Source organism: Schistocerca cancellata, chromosome 3 (genome assembly GCF_023864275.1).
Source record: "Schistocerca cancellata isolate TAMUIC-IGC-003103 chromosome 3, iqSchCanc2.1, whole genome shotgun sequence".
Classification (NCBI taxonomy): Eukaryota; Metazoa; Arthropoda; class Insecta; order Orthoptera; family Acrididae; genus Schistocerca; species Schistocerca cancellata.
In genome coordinates, this window is record NC_064628.1 from 509491902 (window position 1) to 509512266 (window position 20365).

At 39.2% G+C, this 20365-nt stretch overlaps 1 protein-coding gene across 18 annotated transcripts in view; it reads right to left on the minus strand.

Annotated features, from left to right (window-relative positions):
* Positions 1-20365, minus strand: part of LOC126175303 (cuticle protein 16.5-like) — a 147371-nt gene that overhangs the window by 39029 nt on the left and 87977 nt on the right. For 3 of the 18 annotated variants that reach the window (XM_049921981.1, XM_049921982.1, XM_049921980.1), the window contains exon 2: positions 18141-18462. The exons of 9 other annotated variants lie outside the window; for them this stretch is intronic. In XM_049921981.1, the coding sequence (XP_049777938.1) occupies positions 18217-18462 (246 nt within the window). In that variant the 3' untranslated portion in view covers positions 18141-18216. Of the gene's footprint in view, positions 1-18140; positions 18463-19959; positions 19998-20365 lie in introns of those variants that run through there. 6 more of the 18 variants (XM_049921994.1, XM_049921993.1, XM_049921985.1 and 3 more) reach the window with 4 other exon arrangements.

The following is a 20365-nucleotide window of genomic DNA, read 5'->3' on the forward strand; positions in this document are numbered from 1 at the left end:
ACTGTCATCCCACACAACTAGGCCGGACTAGCAGCAACCGGACTAGGGAATTGCCGTCATATGCCGAGCCTCCCGTTAACACCTCAACACAAGCGGTTGCATATGTAGAGATGCTGTGCCCGTGCGCCATGCCTTAAATGATGATTCGCTGTTCTGAAATGGGACCAGTTCGGATATCAACTCTGTCCCAATGCCAGTATCCACAATATCGAAGACCAGTTATAACAATTATTTGCGAGCTTGCCTCACGAATGAATACAATGGCTTTATGAAAGCTTTCCCAACAGAATCAGTGAGTTCATCCACCTTAGCGAGGACAGAACGTCCTACAGATAACTGGGCTCATGCTGCCAAGTTCTCTGGAAATTTTACTCCATTTTGAAACCACTGCAACAACATCACATATACTGTAGATCCGCTTCCTCATTCTACTTTCATGTCGTCGGTCTAATAGTTAGGGCTAGACTTGCTTGGTCTACATTTAATTAGTCAGACAAATAGTTGGAAATCTTACAAATTTAATCCTGTAGTAAAAATTGAATATTATCTTTACTACTGAACAGAATATGGACAACAGTATTCCTAGCGTAGAAAAGTGGTGCATATATCCTGGATTTTAATCTTCTGGCAAGTATCTGTAATATTCTACCTACACATTACATGGGAGCATATTTGTTGTCAGTGCGATTGAGTCCCTTCTGAGGAGGATCTAGAAGTATTGTTATCTCCTTTCTCTTTTTTCTTCGAAATGTGTTTGGCTTGGGGTAGAACTATGACCACTGTTATGGGCAATATCTTTAATCATTTCTAAATCATTTTCAAACTATTCTTTGGTTTATGTTATAGATACAAGCGGTGCACTATATAATGGAAGTCTGCGAGTAAGTGTGTCACAGAATTTTTGGAATCGGCAGCTATTATTGTGTTTGTAGAATTACTTTCCTCTATATCTTGAATATTTTTGCTTGTTGGCGTCAACGGTAAGGTCTAAGCAGTTGACTGTGTCTACTCCCAACTCCCTCTTGAACTTAATTTTACTGTCTATGAATTTACATGTTGAATAAATTTGAGACAATGAGAACAATAAGGGCCCAAAGCACAGACACAAAGTTTTGGAAAATATATGTTTTTGAAAGTCAAATTTGTAGACAAACCAGCAGTCTGACTAGTTTTTCAACCAACCTCAACACCCCATATCTCCTAGGAAAAATAGTATATCCACTTGAAATTATGATATATTAATTAAGATTTAGGATTATATTTATTATTGATGTTAATTCACAATATTTTCATTTATGGGCTATTGACAATAGTGTCTTTTGACAGTTGTCTCGCTAGTAATTGATATAAAACTAGACTCAGAATATACAGGACAGATACTAAATGCCACACACACACACACACACACACACACACACACACACACACACACCCAGTCGTAACCCATTCCAGTACTTTATGGCCCTCGTTATCATCATTTTCATTACACACATTCTGTGACTTAAGGCTCAGATAAAACTGCTGAAATACTGCCGATTACGAAATACATGAATACAGACACTAAATTATATTGCCAATCCTAGATAACAATCGAATAGCGCTGATCAACAGTATTATACTTTGCGCTTTGGACCCACATGGAAAGGGGTATGTGAGACGTGGATAAGTTTTTCATGAGTGTGCATATACACAGTGTGGGACTATAGATATAGATACAACTGGTTAAGAATAATGTCAACAGGTACCAGGAGCATGCGTCCATGTTACAATCTCAAAATAGATTACATTGTGCTTTAGGCCATTATGGTCTCAGCCCCTCATCTGTTTAACTGTATGATTGTGCCTGTCTACAAACACAGTGTATCACAGAATTCTGGGAATCTGTCTACAAACACAGTAGGTCATCCACATAGCTCCTTCAGTGCTGTATTTTAGAACATAGTTACTATTTACCTAAAAGTTTTTATTCAAAAGTATCCACAAACTCTTCAGCAAACAGAGGATGCTGTTGAAATTGGAAATAATATCACTTTAAGCATAACGTCGTTGTCAGTCTTATATATTTCCACTGGATTTGTTTTGGTTTCATATAACGACTCTTAAACGTTTCATAGCTTTTCTAACAGGAATGTTGGAAAATAGGCTGCTGACATCAAACGAGACTAACTTAGCTGTTTTAAGGAATAGGTACCTCTTTTAGTTTCTTGACGAAAGCATGCAAGTTATCAACCGTGGTCTACGGGCAGTATCTTTGATTAGTAATCAAAACATACTCGGTCCTGGGTTCGAACACCGCCACTGCTTAAACTTTGAAATAAATTACCATTGGTGGATGGAGAGTTCCGGCATAAGCTGTCACCCTCATTCTGCCAGTGGCTTTGGCAAAGAGAGTGGAGGAGCGAACAGAGGTACAGGCCGCTGTCTTGCCCATGAAGTGGGAAACTGCCCTTAAAAGTAGAAGAACTGGCAATGACCAACGACATGAGGATGGAGAAGGCAATGGAAACAACTGCAATAAAGACACATACAACAGGACATGTGACCTCTATTTGAAAAATAGTAGTGATGACCTCCCCACTAGCAAAATATTCCGGAATAGTCCCCCATTCGGATCTACGGGAGGGGACTGCCAAGGGGAGGTGACCATGAGAAAAAGACTGAATAAACACCGAAAGGACCACGTTCTACCTGAACGTGGTAGGGAAGCTAGGAAATCTGGAAACAGAAACGCAAAGGCTCAATCTAGATACAGTGGGGGTCAGTGAAGTGAAATGGAAAGAAGACAGGGGTTTATGCTGAGATGAATATAAGGTAACATTAACAGCAGCAGAAAATGGTATAACAGGAATAGTATTCGTTATGAGTGGGTACGTAGGGCAGGGAGTGTGATACTGTGAACAATTCAATGATACAGTTGTTCTCAACAAAATCGACAACACCGACAACGATAGTTCAGGTATACATGCCGAAGTCGCAAGCCGGAGATGAAGAAGAGATAGAGAAAGTATGTGAGGATATTGAACGGCTAATTCAGTACGTAAAGGAAGATGAAAATCTAATAGTCATGGGGGACTGGAATGTGGTTGTAAGGGAAGGAGTAGAAGAAAGGGTTACGGAAATGAGAGAGGAGAAAGACTGTTTAAATTATGTGATAAATTTCATCTAGTAACTGCGAATACTCTGTCCAAGAATCACAAGAGGAAGAGTTATACTTGAAAAAGGCCGGGAGATACGGGAAGATTTCACTTAGATTACATCATAGTCAGACAGTAATTCAAGAATCAGATACTGGATTGTAAGGCGCACCCAGGAGCAGATATAGACTCAGATAACAATATAGTAGTGATGAAGCGTAGGCTGAAGTTTAAGAGACAAGTCAGGGAAAATCAATACGCAAAGAAGTGGATACATAGGTACTAAGAAATGGAGAGATACGCTTGAATTTCTCTAAGGCTGTAGATACTGCAAAAAGGAATAGCTCAGCAGGCAATGCAGTTGAAGAGGAATTGACATCTCTAACAGGGCAGTCACAAAAGATGGAAAGAAAAACGTACGTACTAAGAAGATAACTGCAAAGAAACCTTGGGTAACAGAAGAATGGTTCAGTTGATCGATGAAAGAAGAAAGTATAAAAATGTTCAGGGAAATTGGGGAATGCAGAGATACAAGCCACTGGGGAATGACATAATAGGAAGTGCAGGGAATCTAAGACGAAATGGCTGAATGAAAAATGTGAAGAAATCGAAAAAGAAATGGCTGTCGGAAGGGCTGACTCAGCATACAGGAACGTCAAAACAACCTTCGATGACATTAAAAGCAAGGGTGGTAACATTAAGAGTGCAACGGGAATGCCGCTGTTAAATGCAGATTAGAGAGTGGATAGGGGGAAAGAGTACATTGAAGACCTCTATGAAAGAGAAGATTTGTCTGAATTCATAGAAGCAAGGACAGGAGTAGGTTTAGAGAAATAGGGGATCCAGTACTAGAATCAGAATTTAAAGAGCTTTGGAAGACATAGGATCAAGTAAGGCAGAAGGGGTAGATAACATACCAACAGAATTTCTAAAATGAATGCGGGAAGAGGCAAACAAACGACTGTTCACGTTGATGTTTAGAATGGATGAGGCTGGCGATATACCATCTGACTTCCGAAAAAATATTATCCACACAATCCCGAATACCGCAAGGGCTAACAAGCGTGAGAATTATCACACAGTCAGCTTAACAGCTCATGCATCCAAGTTGATGACAAGAATGAAAGAAGAATGTAGCAGAAAACTGAGGATCTTTTAGATGACGTTTAGTTTGGCATTAGGAAAGATAAAGAGACAATTCTGATGTAGCGATTGATATGGATCCAATACTAAAGAAAAATTAAGGCACTCTCATAGGATTTGTCGAACTGGAAAAAAGTTCGACAATGTAAAATCGTGCAATATGTTCGAAATTCTGAGGACAATAGCAGTAAGCTGTAGGGTGAGAGGAATAATACACAACATGTGCAAGAGCCAAGAGGGCATAATAAGAGCCGAAGACCAAGAACGAAGTGCTCGGATTGAAAAGGAAATAAGTCAAGGATGTAGTCTTAAGCAATGATGGAAATAAAAGAATGGTTCAGCAGTGGAATTAAAATTCTAGGTGAACGGATATCAATCTGAGGAAGAAATTTCTGATAAGGTACGTTTGGAGCACGGCATTGTTTCGTGGTGAAACATGGACTAAGGGAAGACAGGAACAGAACCAAAGAATTTGGGATGTAGTGCTACAGACGAATGTTGAAAATTAGGTGGACTGATAAGGTAAGGAATGAGGAGGCTCTGTATAAAATTGGAAAGGAAAGAACCATGTGGAAAACACCTACAAGAAGAAGGGACAGAATGATAGAACATCCGTTAAGACATCGGGTAATAACTTCCATCGTACTAGAGGGAGCTGTAGAGGGTAAAAACTGTAAACGAATACATGCAGCAAGCAACTGTGGATGTAGATTGCAAGTGCTAATGAGATGAAGAGTTTGGAACAGGAGAAGAATTTGTGGTGAGCTGCATCGTACCTGTCAGAAGACTGATGGCTCAAAAATAGAAAGTAAAGCAGGCAAATTAAGTTTTCCAAATTATTACTTATTTCTAGCAAGTTGCTGAAATTGAAGACAATATAAGTATTATTTTAATACTAGCTTTATGAAGCTTATATAGCCCTTACAGTTTTGGTGCGACGATATTCATATTTGTGAGGTATTTGGAACTGCTATCCGTAAATATAGATTGTCAATTTTAATAATGATCTTCACTTCTAAAGAATATTTAACTGTGTGATTGTTTGGTAGTTGGGAAATTCAACATGGATGAATGTAGATACTTTTTCAGTTTATTCTGACCTATTAAGTAACACTGAATAGTTTCCCTTGTCAGCTTTGGTGGTAGTTACATCTTAGGATGACAACTTTTTCATTGATATGGACAACACTCTCTGCTACCCACAACTTCAGTTCGGCCTGTCTGTGTTTAAAGCTTTCAGATTTTCCTTGGTGCATAATCTGACAATTTCAAATTCAATTTCAGTAAGTCTAGCTGTTTCTTGGAAATAATGGATTTCAGAGCGTATTTAATTCCCCTGTTTAAAACTAGCTGAGTACCTGGTGTTGCCTGGGTATTATTTATTCCAATCTTCTATTAGTCCATCTCGTCTTTCCTCCTATCTCCATCCATTTCCTCCTCCAAACTCTCTCTGTGCACTTCCTCCAGCCCCTCTCTGTCCATCTCCTACTCCTTCTCTCTCAGTCCACCTCCTTCTACCTGTATCGCTATCAATCCTCTCCTCTTCCTCCCCCTTTAAATCTGATCCTTCCCTTTCTCTCCATCCTTCTTCACCTCCCTTCGCGCTGCTCATCAGCTCTTCCATTTGCCAACCTCCTCTCCCCTTCTCTTACGCCGTATCCTGCTCTCATCCTTCTCTATCTCCTCCTTGCTGTATCTCAGTTCTCTCCTCCCACCTCCTTTCTCTGTCCATATTCTCCTCTTCCTTTTCTCCATCTCCTTCTTTCTGGCAATTTCCTCCTCCCATTCATTCTGTCCATCTCTTCCCCTCCTTATCTGTGACCATCTCCTCTTTCCACCTTTCTGTCTGTCTATCTTCTCCTTCCCCCATCTCTCCCAGTCACCACGTTGTCATCCCCCAGGAGTTCAGGAGGAGCTTTTTAATTATGGCTTGATGGGATCATACATATGTTTCACCTATATGTAACATAGTACATACGTATTTATGTACATATTTCACCTGTATCTTCTCTAGCGAATGCTCCCTGTAGTTTATGACGTCATATCTTCTAAAATATGTGTCCTATAGTGATATATTTTTGCAAGTATTTCTTGTGGAGTATATGAATACACACGCAAAATCTGTTGCAAACAGAGTTAGTAGTAAAGATGTAATAAATTAAAATGACATGTCTGATGAGGCAGTTTAACGGGATAAATAGCGAAAATGTAACAAGCGGTAAACTTTACCCTTTTATCATTTAGTGGGGGATTTCAGGAATAAAAAAAAATCTCATAAGTCATTGACATTAAGTGTTAATTTTGTTCCAAGTCAGTAAGTTCTCTCATTCTCAAACTTTGGATGATTATAGTGTGGCTATTTGCGTGTCTTCTGGATGCCTCTTTTTCACCCCATTTCGTTTGAGGGGTATATGGTTCTTGGGCTAATAATTATTCTTTCCAGACAGTAAATGACATTTGTACCATGTTTCGTTGAAATCAATCCAGTGGTTTAGGAGTAGATTTGCATTTCTTGATACATCAGATTTAGTTTAGACGGGTTTATGGTACGCTCTATTGACCTATAGCGGATATTTAGGATTGGTTTCTAATCAGACAACTGTTCGATTTTAACTTTCTGGCGGAGGTACGTTTGGTCTTTAGGGAAATATGCACATCAGTATGTTTAATGACAGTTATTAGTTTGTGTATAGTTGAGAGACATTAACCAGTATCTATATAACTTATGTGGTATAATATATTTAAGTCAGTCAGACAATGGGTTTAGGGATTTATACCCATATGTTTAGAATCAGAAGCATACAGTACATCATTACAGAATGTTTCTTATTTTGTATACGTATCAAATTTAAGCACTGAAAACTATGTTAATCTTATACATACGTAATCGTAAAATGATCACATATATTTGGAAATAAAAACCTTTTTAGAGATAGAAGCTCTTGCTAATATTGATAGGTTGTCTTAAGTTACCTACACTGACAATATTTCCTACTTTAGAACTATCGATATGCCAAAACCCTCACGTTTTCTACGAGTATAATCAAAAGCTCGAAAGAACCTCACAAGAATAGGTACTAATTTTTCAAAAGTTTATCCGAGCGAAATGGCGCAATATTGTAAAGCATATAGATGCGGGCGAAAGTATTAAAATCTCTGGATATGAAGCTTTAGATGCTGAATTGATCAACATAGAATTCGAAACTATCATTTCTTGATTCCATTAATGCGTTATTGTGTGTTTTAAACACATACACAGTATGTATAAGAATACGTGTATATTATTCAAAATGTGATTTCCGATAACAATGTTACGATATCTTGTGGACTAAGTATTCAACCGCGCTCTATGACTCAGCAGTAAACAAAGTAAACAATGGAAATGTTAGCATTCGTAAGTTCAGAACTCTACATTCTTGACTGCCGTCATGCAGTACACAAGCAAGTTCAGCTACGAGTGAGAAAAGTCCACAAAGGACGGAAAGGAAAAGAGACTATCCTAGGAGAAACAACGTTCACCTTCCAGATGTGTGATCAAAATAAGACGTTTACGGAATCTAGAGTAGCTGTACACGGGAATCCGTCCAATGTGTAGTGCGTTATCCAGTTCTATAAAATGAGGAATACCATAATGAATCAGCGTAGGACAGGCGATGTGCCACAACGTAGTCTTGATATAAAAGACAAGTACTGAAAATGACGAAGCAAAAATGTCAGAATAATAGCAATAGCTATTAGAGAACATCTGTAAGAACACCTTAGAAAAGGAAGATGGTTGATGAAAAAACAGTTCGTACAGTTCTGAACAGTATTTGGTACGGTTCCAGAACACCAATACCAAAAACGTACGTGAGTGAAGAACAAGCGTTTAGTATTCGCCAATGGGTGTTTAACGAAGAAATTCGGTTTGGGGTTCGTGTGTTATCATCACATGAAAGCAACTTCTATGTATACGGAAATCATGGTCGATTACAAGTGTGAAGGCAGAAGAATACTGATTAGTATCCTAAAAATATGGAAGTTATGGTAAAAAATGAGGGGTGGGGGAAGTGGCGGCATCGTAATGGTATGGGGGCATACGGCATCAAGTGGTGTGGATGAGATAGCTCTTATTGCTGGCAACATGAACAAGTATGTTTATAATAATATACTGCAAGAAAAGCTGCAAAGAAGTACTCAAATAAGGATCCAGAGCATACCTCGGAAGTTGCTAGGTTATGGATCACCGCAACACACATACACTCAACACACCACCCCAGTCACCCGAGATTATCTGGCAAGAATTGCAACATAACTTCAGGTAGCACAACATTACAGTAAAACAAGACTGAAAGACATTATTCTGCGGGAATGGAATAATACTGATTCAGATGTAACCAACAAGCACATACATTCAGTGCCAAGGCGTTTGACAGCACTTATTCACAGGAAATAGTTGTAGAGTGCTTCAGACGGAACTTGCAGAATATCATTAGTAATTTTCCTGATCATGCCGTTGCAATAGGGGGTGACTTCAGCTTGCCAGGTATAGATTGGAAGTGTTATGCCATCAAAAGTGGTGCCAGAGACAGGGAATCGTGTGGCATTGTTCTGGGTGTCTTGTCCTAAAGTTACCTTGAGAATATAGTGAGAGAACCAACTCGTGAAGGTAACGTCTTAGACCTTCCGGCAACAAACAGACCTGAACTTACCGAATCAGTTAACGTAGAAGAAGGTATCAGTGATCATAAGGCAGTGACAGCATCTATGACGACAGGTCCTACAAGGAATGTTAAGAAAGGTAGAAAGATATCTTTGCTCAGGAAGGGTGACCAGATACAAATTTCAGAATATCTGAGCAGTCAGCATCAAATATTCGGTAATAAGGACGAAGATGTGGAGAACAAATGGAAAAAAAACTCTAAGGCATCGTTCAATATGCCCTACATAAGTATGTTGCGAGTTAAGTTTTAACGGATGGGAAAGATCCACCATAGTTTAATAGCCGCGTTAGAAAAGCGCTACGTAAACAAAGAGCACTTCATCTCAGGTCCAAGAGAAGTAAAAACCTAGCTGACAAACAAAAGCTGAACGAAGCGAAAGTGAGCTTAAGAAGAGCAATGAGAGAAGCGTTCGATTAGTAAGAAGTTGTCAATCGACCTGAGTAAGAAGCTCTGACAATCTAATGAAACAAGAACTCTATTCTGCATGGATATATACCTCTATGTAGTTCTGTTTCTTTGAGAATTTTTAACATCGTGCAGCCCCGTCAGCAACTGTGATAATTAAACATATAACACGTCAGCCGCAGTTGCACATAGAGACCAATCTTTACCTAGGTTTCAGCCAAAATAATTTGGCCTTCTTCAGAAGCTATTGACACTAAGGCCGAATAATTTTGACTGAAACCTAGGTTAAGATTGGTTTCTATTTACAACTGAGGCTGACGTGTTATATGTCTGTTTCATTGACATTTCAATAATCGTTCACTTTGTTGATATGTGCAAGGTACGACAGCTTGCCTTGATTCTTTCCTCATTGCACACGTTTATAGGCTAGCAAAGAATACGTAGGCAAGTTTCTGCAAGCGTGAACGTCACAAATGTTATGAACACGAGTTGAAACTTGAAATTTAAAGAAAAAAAAGCAGACTGCTACAAGTAAGCAAACAAGCATTGGTTTCGGAGTTCTAGATTCATTTGTTTTCGATACAAATACAGTAAAAGTGGAATTCAACGGATTAGGTAGCTATGCTTCTCACATAAACTCCTTCTCTGTTTGGTTATTTGAAATATATAAACGCAAAACACGCTTATGCGTCGTATTACTCAAGCAAATACGCACCCAAGAACAGAAAAACATTCAAAATTGTCTCCGACACCATTTTGTTAATATAAGCACTGTAATTTTTAGTACTGAAGACAGTTTTTGCGGGCACATGACTGGTATAATGAAAAAGAGGCACTTTAAATGCGAGCATTTTAGGTTAGGCTTTGCCGTGACTGTTATTGACATTAAGTGAAACAACAAGTTTACTGTTACCAGTAACTGTTTTATTTCTTTCCACGAGGCGTTTCAAATGTTTAAACCTCCATCATCGGGTGGATTTACATTAGTTAGTATGACATTTGTGTGTTTTGTGTTACTTTTTTTGGAGGAACTTGTGGCACTTGTAACCTCCCCCTCACTTATCGACCTTAATGACAGTGAAAAATTAAACCGCGTGTACCTAATGGAAATTTGGGAAAAGCAATCGTCACCGAAGTTAATCTGTTGGTAAAGAGGGAGGAAAGGGTTACATCTAAATGAATGGAAAAATGCTAATGAAACAGGTGGAAATTAATTTTGAAAAGGGATAAAGTTAATAAAGAAAGTAAATGTGCGGCCGTTACGTTAACAATTAACTAGCGGTAATTACGTATTTGAGATTTGGGGGAAATTACGGTCGCCAGTCCTAAGGACAATTACTATAGTAAGTGAAAAAGAAAGGTTATTACACATATAATTAGCACTAGAAGCGTGGCAACTGAAGGTTGACACGTGCAGTGTGAAAACTGAAAGTTTGTCAGAAGTAGTAAATTTCGCTACACTCTGACTTAATTTAGCAAAAGAATTAATAAAACCGGAAAATCGAAAGTTAATTTAGTGAGTGAAGTTAATAGTGAGCTTTCGTTCTGAAGCACATCGAAATTCAGTAAAATACGATTAGTCTTGGACTACCTCAACAATCATTTCAAAAGCTACTTGAATCTACACAATTTAGAAATAAGTGATTTAACTTTGAACTTGAATTAAATGATTCTGAACAATTAACAATAGTAAAATTTAGTACGTACCAAGCTGAGCTGCAGTCACAGGTAAGCTAAAAGACGGTAACAAAACTCGCACTCTTAATTTGTGCTTGTGTAATCTAAATATTGTAGCCAGCTATGAATACCTTAACTGAACTTTGAAATTAAAGCAGTGAAATCGAATGATGGTGGTGTTTGAATTTCAACGACACTCGGGTTCATTCCGGAAAAGGAAGGGACCCTGCTTGGTAATGCAATTGGGACAATGAGTAACAAAGGTTCATGCTACGTTGCTGTAATTTAGTTACGAAAATGGAACAGTTTGAAAAGCTGAGGTCTGCCACACAGTTCTAAAACTTTATGTGCTTCCAGTCTTCCTTGTTGGTTGATTGAAGGTTTGAAGCCGTCGATCGAGGACGTGGCAACAGTCACTCATTGTCGGCCGTCGCTGTTGCAGAAGCTGGATGTTGGCGCGCCTTCTTCTCGACATGGTCACCAGGCGAAATGGGCTCTTGATGTGCGCCAGCTAATGCTTCCCGTCCGCGACACCATGTCAGAAACTATCATAGCAAGTCGAGCGCAATTACATGCTGCCAAACCCCGAAAGCGAGGCAACTCGCGGGAGCGTCACAGAACACACCTGCTCCACTGCCCCACCCCAGCCAGACTCTCCCTCTGCCCGCGCTCCACGCGGCGGAGTTAACACTACCAGAGATCCTAAACACTTTCGTTCTCCACACGACCTATCGATGTATTCGTTCGATAGTATAGTTTTCCCTAGGCCAGACCCAGCGTGTAAATACAAATAATATTCACAAAACAAACCATTTATACATCGACATAAATGCATATATATACAAATAGTAAAACAATCACAATATACAAAGACACAGAAATGTTATATCTTCAGGTAACAAAATAAGAAAAAAATTTGCAGTGCAATAGATGGAAATAGGAGGATATGCATTTCCGGCGTTACACACTGTCTCCAGTGGTCACAGGTCACTTTCGCTGTCGTAACACATCACATGTATACTGTCATATTGGTAAACAAATATATTAGTTGGCTTACGAGCAAAGAACTACCGAGAGGGCTTCTACTTTAATTATATCTCTGACTGGTCGATAGTTGAGTTTTACGTACGGGGATTTAAGCTTTGAACAAAAGAAAGGGAACCGCTAGTAATTTTGTAAGCGTTACTAAAAACAGAGGAAATAGGAAGTAAATTTTCATTTGAGTCTTCCTGCTTTTGAATATAAAATAAAAAATTGGGCCTTTCATCTGGGGTAATTGAAGGTTACTGTTAATGGTGTAGTCTAGGCATTTGTCTGAGAAATGCTTCAGTTAACTAATCGTATTTTTTGTATCTCGTGTTTTGCGAAAAATCTGGCAATACTACACATATTTAAGATTACTGAATATGAGGTTTTTCTACACACACTGCGCAGATGATCATTTACACTTGAGAGCAGAAGCGGTATAATTAAAGTATTAACATAGTTGCTTAATTTAAAGTACCTCTGCGATCTAAGTAGTACTGGTACAATATTTAAAACTAGGGCAAGATAGCTGAATATCTATTCTCCTACTTTTAGAACTTTACCCCCCAAAAAATTTAACAGCACACCTATGTTCTAGAACCTAGGAAATTAGAAGGTACTTCGTCTGATGTTATTCCACAAGCTTATTAAGTAAATTTCATGCATTGTATCCTTGAACAGGGACGTTAATTTAAATCTTTAAATTTTACTGGGGTCTTATTACGAGGCGTGTAGATCACTGATCATAGTTGTTTGCTATTGATAGTTTAACGCCTTCTCCGTGTGTTAACTAGCATGCTTATAAACCGTTCACATCCGCTGCATTACAGCAAGTGGTGACACCGGATTCCAGGATGTATCTAGGCAACTTAACCAGCAAGTAAACAGAATAGGAGAAAATCTGTAGTGGCTGTTTGATACCAACTCGTAATAATTGTGCTTAGCATAGATTACCAGCTTGTTTCTGATATAATCATTATTAAATTAATTATAGTTAGAGTAAGACAACTGGTTAATATATATTTCTTTTGATTAAATTGAATATTAAATTATCACTCGATGCCAGAAACAGCCTACGATTGTCGAGGGAGAATATATAGTCGACATAAGTCAAAGTTATTGGCAAGTGTGTTCAGGTTGACAACAGGAAATTGCAGTGTCGAGGATAAGAAGGAATATTTTAAGCGAGACTTTCAGACGAAATACAGCCTGCTAGTCTCCATCCTCTACCACAGAGGAACTTGAAACAATACGGTCCATTAACCTTAGTATCAGAGACTTTAAAATATTACCTTCTTACTAGGAGCGATTTTATTATTTGTGTCTTGTGTGTGTAGGGTGTCACATTCAAGTTTATCTTTTGATCATTAGTCTCCTAACAGTGATTTATTGTTAGTTGTGATAATATTTTGAGAGAATTCTAGTATTTTTGAATTTGTCTCGCTAGTTAAATAATTAAGAAACGGACATGAAAGAAAAGTCATTTTTATCGAAAGTAAAAACAGAGTTAAAAAGGGCCAGGGGGATTTAAAAACCGGAATCGGAAATGGTCTGTAGGAGATTAAAAGTCATAGAGAAAGTTAAATAATAACGACATAGAAGGTGATAAGGTGGTAACTACTGCAGTGTTAACTTAGGAGAACTGGCGACACTTCTCAGTGAAATGAAAAAAGGCCAAAGAATATTAAAAAAGCCGATAGGCCTTTTACTGAGGGACGTTAACTAAAACGTGTCTAAAAATAGTCTTGGTGTTCAAGCCCAAATTCATGATCTCGGGAAAAGATGGTATCTCGAACAGAGAAGAACCAAGGACGATTGACTGAGAAGTTGATGTAACAGTTTAATAGAAATGAGTTTTTCGTGTAAAAGAACTAAATCGAATAGGGAATTTGATATCAACAACAGGTCATCCAATAATAATGTGAGTCATGATCAGACGCGAAGGTCAAAGTCTAGTCGGTGGGATGTTTTGGAGGAATTAAAATTACGGGCGAAGTCTAGTAGGCGTTACTGACCACAGTTTAAACCGAAGGGTTCAGTGCACCATGTGCTTATTCTTAAGTCTTTTTAAGAAGCTTTTCCCTCGTAATGACAATTACGAAAGCAAAAAGTTTACAATAATCCATTTAGCAGAAGACACTGCGCAGTGGAAATCGATTTTCCACTGTTGAAGATTTCACCAGGGCAAGTACTGGTCGGACAAGACTAAAGTTAGAGTTATTTGGACCACAGCGCTATCAGTTGAGTATTATTTGAACCAAGTGTTGTTCTTGGATGAGCCAGTCAATGAAATGTATTTGCTCTTAATTACAGGCTTACGTGATAAGGTGTGAGAACGATTGTTGGGCGAAACCTGGACGCATGTCCACCCCTATTAGAGTTGTTAGTCCAGATAGAGTATTTGACTATAGACAAAGGTAACGTGAAAAGAGAACCTCTAACTGAAAGGAAGATAAAGGCAATGGAAATAAATCCAGTAAAGGGGGAAGATTGGATAAAGGGATGATGGGAAATATTACAATGGGTATAGTAACCTAAATTATTCCAAGATGAGAAACAGACAGAGATGGAATGATGACAAATACCATAGTCACAATGTTAATAATAATAATAACAATAATAATAATACTTTTAGCCCTAGTAATATTCATAAAGGGAACCATATTGAATGGAGTAACAGGATTATTAAGAACAATGATCAGGATCATGGTAGTCAGGACGGTTGAAATTCAATAAGGGTCATAGCTGTATTATAGAGATCACATAGAATGCTCACACCATGCCTATGCCAAGGATCTCTCAAACTTATAACGATTTTAAAAACGAATTTCTTAAACAGCAAGGGTGGCAGTCAATACAGGACGAACTGTTTATGGGAAAAGAAGAACGGGAATGAAGTATCTCAAAGGCAGTTGAAAAAGATTATTCTGAAAACCAATTATTTATTTTCGACACGAGTAATTAAATAAGTTTGTTATCAAAAATTTGGGAACAAAATAGAAGTAAGTGGATACTTCAGCTTCCCCAGTGTGTAATCAGCCAGTCGTAGGTTTCATGGGAACCAAAAATAGAGCTGTTGAAGAGGATATTTGCTTTACGTTCACAGCTGAAGGTATCCCACTGATACAGTCCACCTTAGTAGTAGCTGGCACTAATTTTTGCGCACTGTAAGGAACGGAATGCTGGTGAAGTGAGGAATTCTGTTAGACCGACACAATGAGATGCTGCATATTCAAATGACAGAAGTATGTGTTCACCTATGTCCAAGTCATTCGCAACATAAGCAGTAAATTACTGAGATAGTTAAATCTTGAAATCGAAAGTGATATAGACATAGGATGGCGGGCGTGGGGGGCAGGGGAGTGGGAAGGAAGAGATAAAGGAAAAGAATCAGTGTAAATGTAAACATGTATGAAGCAAGCAGGTCAAACAAATAGGTAGGTATCATCTTCTATAAGGAATGAAGGAAGTGATTTATTAGGAGGATTTCCCGAGAAAAGAGGCAGATACTTTAACTGATAAACTAAGGTTGGTGCGCAATTCTTCTTTTTAGTCATAAGAAGCAGAAGAGAAAAGTGATGACGATAATAATAATTACCATAAAATGACCTGGAGGACGTAAAACAAAAACGGGAAGAAGTCACTAATGTGGGTAACTCATCATACGTTGAAGGTAGCTGTGAATTAGTAGTAGTAGTAGTAGTAGCAGTAGTAGTAGAAGGAGATGAGACAAATAGTGCGTGTGGCCCTGTAGGTAAAACCGTTAGCCTGGAGATATAAAGAAGTATATAATAAAAGTATGTTGACGCTAATCATAAAGTAGTACTAGTCATGGAAGAAGTGACAAATCAAGTTCATAATTCATCATGTGGTGATGCTAGTTCTGAATTGTAAGTCGCGGTGGAACGAAAGATATACAATAAGCGTAATCTAGTGCGTCAAAATGTTTGTAGGGAAAGGGATATCCGAGAAAGCAGGAGAGGATATACAGGTATCTTATTCAGATGAATCAGGCAACAGATCAAGAGAAATATGTGAAGTATGGTAAAACATTATGTACGTCTCCCTAATGCCACAGAGTGCTGCTTGTTTCTGTTGCGTTAGGATGAAGAAGTTATTTTACTTGTTTTCAGGGCAGAAATTCCTCCTACTGTAACTAACCATATTGTGGCCACTGCACTTATGGGGACGACACCAGCATCGATGGATATGGTGAAAGGATAATAGGGATTAGTAGTTCGATGTATTATTGTCCCATATTTTGCCTATTTTCAACCAGAGACACGGATTAAAATCACTAGTAAACCATCAGCTCTCTCCATGCTATCATTCATAAAAAACACAGCCAGTACCTCACAAAATCAGAAAGAGCAGCTAGTTGTTATATTTTTAATAGACTGTTAGCGTCAATAAGTCTTTCTGAAAACATTCATCGTGTTCAGAGCAGATGGTCAAACACACCTTCCTTTATCTGCAAACATTTTGCGACTCATTGAATCATACTTCTCTGAGTTTTACGCAGCATAGCTGTTTCCGGAGTTACGAGAGCAAGGTGGATGTACGTAGTTCTTCCACAGTCATCGATAGAGTAGAATAAGCGTAACTGAGAGCGCTAATTACGTGTGAAGTGGATGCTAGGCCTACTAGTTTCGAGGTGTCCTAAAGAAATGTAATGCACATGACAGGGATCCCGGTAAGTCTGATTTTTACTAGTAACCACCAAGGAGATGTAGCCGAAGAAGTAGTTTCGACAGTACACTTAGACGATTTGACTATGTGATTTGCACTGACGCATGACAGCTGCTTAGAATAAAAGATGCAGGGGTGGGGGGAGAAGAAACTGGATCGGAACTGACAATGGACGGTGAAGAATGGTGGGGTGTAGTGCGTGGAAGATGACAGAGCGAACTTTTAAAGGCAAAATACTTTTGTAGAAATAGAATAATGAAAAATACAGTACATTCATTTCTGTGTTGGTGTGTTCTGTATAAGATCTCTGTTAATTGATGAGTAACTATAAGGAGCCAGTTACTGGTTAAAATTAGAAACGAAAAGAACATCTAGACCTGCAGTCGAACTCTCTAATTAGATTATTTTGGCGCAAAATACTTTAGATAGTACAGTGTTAGTTGAATTCTTATTACTTGCAAAGGCTTTTTCTAGATTTAGGTGAAAGCAGTGGAATGGTAAATCCGCATTGCTAGATTAGAAATTACCTCCAGAATACGAGTATTGTATGTTACCACTCTGTACCTCGCTTTGTGGTGGGCAATGAGCAACGATAATCATTTAAAAGATAATCTGTACAGCACTTTTATAGTACTACCTAATACTGAGGCTAAGACAGATTAAATATTTCCATACAGCAAACTCCATGTGTTGTACCAAATCATTGTTGTTGTTGTTGTTGTGGTATTCAGTCCTGAGACTAGTTTAATGCAGCTCTCCATGCTACTCTATCCTGTGCAAGCTTCTTCATCTCCAAATTCGTACTGCAGCGTACATCTTTCTCAATCTGTTTAGTGTATTCACTCTTGGTCTCCCTCTACGATTTTTACCCGCCACGCTGCCCTCCAATACTAAATTGGTAATCCCTTTATGCCTCAGAACATGTATTACCAACCGATCCCTTCTTCTTGTCAAGTTGTGCCACAAACTCCTCTTCTCCCCAATCCTATTCAGTACTTCCTCATCATAGATCGTACTGAACTATAAAGTAATACCTGTGAAATGTATAGGATACATCGTGCGATAGCGATTTAGCAAGTCTGCAGTTTCGGTAATGATTGTCATGTAATCTGAGCCAGATATGAAACATCCAGTGTGAATAATATTGCTAGAATATTATTCTGGTTTTTTGAAATAATTACCACCCATTCGCCCCCAAGGTGAGAGATGGGTTGAATCAGCTAATCAGCCTCAGAGTTAATTGTTTTTGAAAGTGATAGCTCAGATCATGTTGTTGTGAAATTGGGCTATATTGTGTATATTTTCACTGAATCCCAAAAGGACAATATTTAGGAGAAATTGTGAAAAAATAATACAAAATAAATTAGATTTGTCTGGTTATGTATTTCGTATTATTTTTGTATTTACAAATGGCACTACGTCTGCAGTAATCCTCTCGTTCAGTGGATCTTGAGGATCGGTGCCGCAGCTGCGTAGGGCAGAGGAGCGGCGATGGCGGGGGCGGCGAGAGCCAGAGGGGCGGCGCGCAGAGCGGGGGCCACGGCCAAGGCGGGGGCGGCGGCGATGGCGGGGGCGGCGTAGGCCACGGGGGCGGCGATGGCGGGGGCGGCGACTGCCGCTGGCGCCACGGCGACGCCTCCCAGGTAGCCGGCCGACACGGCGGCGAACAGCAGGGGCAGGATCACCTGTAAGCACACAGCACGCGTCTCACATCGCTGTGTTCCAACATCGTTCTCAAGCATTCAGACACCTCTGTTATGCGTGAGATTTGTGTTTTCCTCTGTTCCCTAAGTAGAGTAAAGCGTAAGAGGGGGTCGTTCCCCTAATGTGGACACGCTGTAGTCAGGGACCAATGCTGGACAATGATGCCCCCTCGAAGCATCCACCAGTTTATATCATTCAGCTGTTATTTGGGTGAAATATTTATGAAGTTTCATCGACTGTATCTAACGCAATGACCAAGAGTATCAGCAACTGTGTAAGTAACGATTATGCACTTCAGTATACAACTATCACATTGACGACATCACATAAGCATACTACATCGAATCTCAATTTCGAAAAATCAACACAAAGCTTAATACTATACTTTGATTCAGAAAGAACTATAACAACATTTGGATCCAGTTTCATTCCAGTCTTGCAACTGCCATGGCAAAAAGAATAAAATCAAGTAGAAAATTCCGTGGAAATAAAGAAAATCGAGTTTTAGTGGGAAGTGTATGGTTATTGGTAGACGGCGCGGATTCTATTATTAGAAAAACTGGCAAGTTCAGAAAAATTAGCTCCGAAGAAATATATTCACATTACGTGTCAGTGATACACAAAGGAGTACGTTTGCTACCTGTGAAGTTCAAGGAGTACTGCAGACAAGTAGGACCGTAATGAGCAAACGCAAATGAAACAGTTGTGTCAGTGAACCGAGACGTTTGTATCATTGTGTTCACTTTTCTCACTTTAGGCAGTAAAGCACTCAAACATAATAGCAGACAAAAAATGCAGAGAAATGCGGCTAGATCCAGTGAATTTGAAGAAACAAATGTGAGTCAATATCAAGTTAACAGTGCTCTTTACTGTTTAACATTTCGTATCATTTCCAAAAAAATATTGCAAAACGAGGAGTGAGACTAGTGAGCCTTGCCTTCAAGATGTGTTCTTACGCATTCTGGCAATCAGTAAATGTAACGATTGTACGTTAGAATTTTTCTGGATGCACAAGATGTATTTTAAATCTTTGTTTTCTCTGGTGTGTGTGACTACGTCGTCAGTCAAATGTTCCGCCTAGGTTGCAACAGTTGAGGAGACGTTAAGTTATAAAACAACGTGACGACTAAAACACATACTCGGCAAAGTTAGATTGCACACTAAACGGAAACCAACGATCGCTCAGAAAGTATGTTCCTGAAGGGAAGAAAAAGCGAAGCGCCGTTAAAGATGAAACTCTTCATTTTCATCTATCTATTTGACACCTTTGCAAGGGCTGTTCTGACATAAATAAGATGCAGATAGCAAACTTAATATATTTTGCAATCAGTCACCTAAATAGGTAACGAAGATTTCACTACTTGGTAAGAAAATTTTGGGACGAGTGATATGTACGCCTTCCAGTATCTCTAAGTGTAGCATGGAAGTGAAATAAAGCGAATGAAGCCAGATCGAGACGACTCTCCCCTTAGACTCACCAGCTTGTACATGTTGCGTGTGTTGTGTCGGCGGTGCAGACTGTGCAGACCAGAGGAGGGTCCGGGTTTATATACCTGCAGAGCCACGCCCGCCGACCGTCCGCCCGGCCTTGCTTCTTGCAGCGGACCCTGGACAGCCGAGTCCGGCGGTGCACCTACTGCTCGCAGACTTGTCGTAGAGAACGTCACTCTCGTAATTCACATTACAAGGCGAAGGCCATGAGAGATGTCACATACATGGTGTCCCAGACCTTAAACGTATATTTTGTCGGAACGTTAAAAGTTACCAGTGGACATAAGAGTTCTACATGCGATGGCCCTGATGAAAGATGCCCAAAAAAGTAATGTCGCGACTGATCTGTCTGACCCTTGAAGAACAACTTTATACTTACAATCATACTTCACT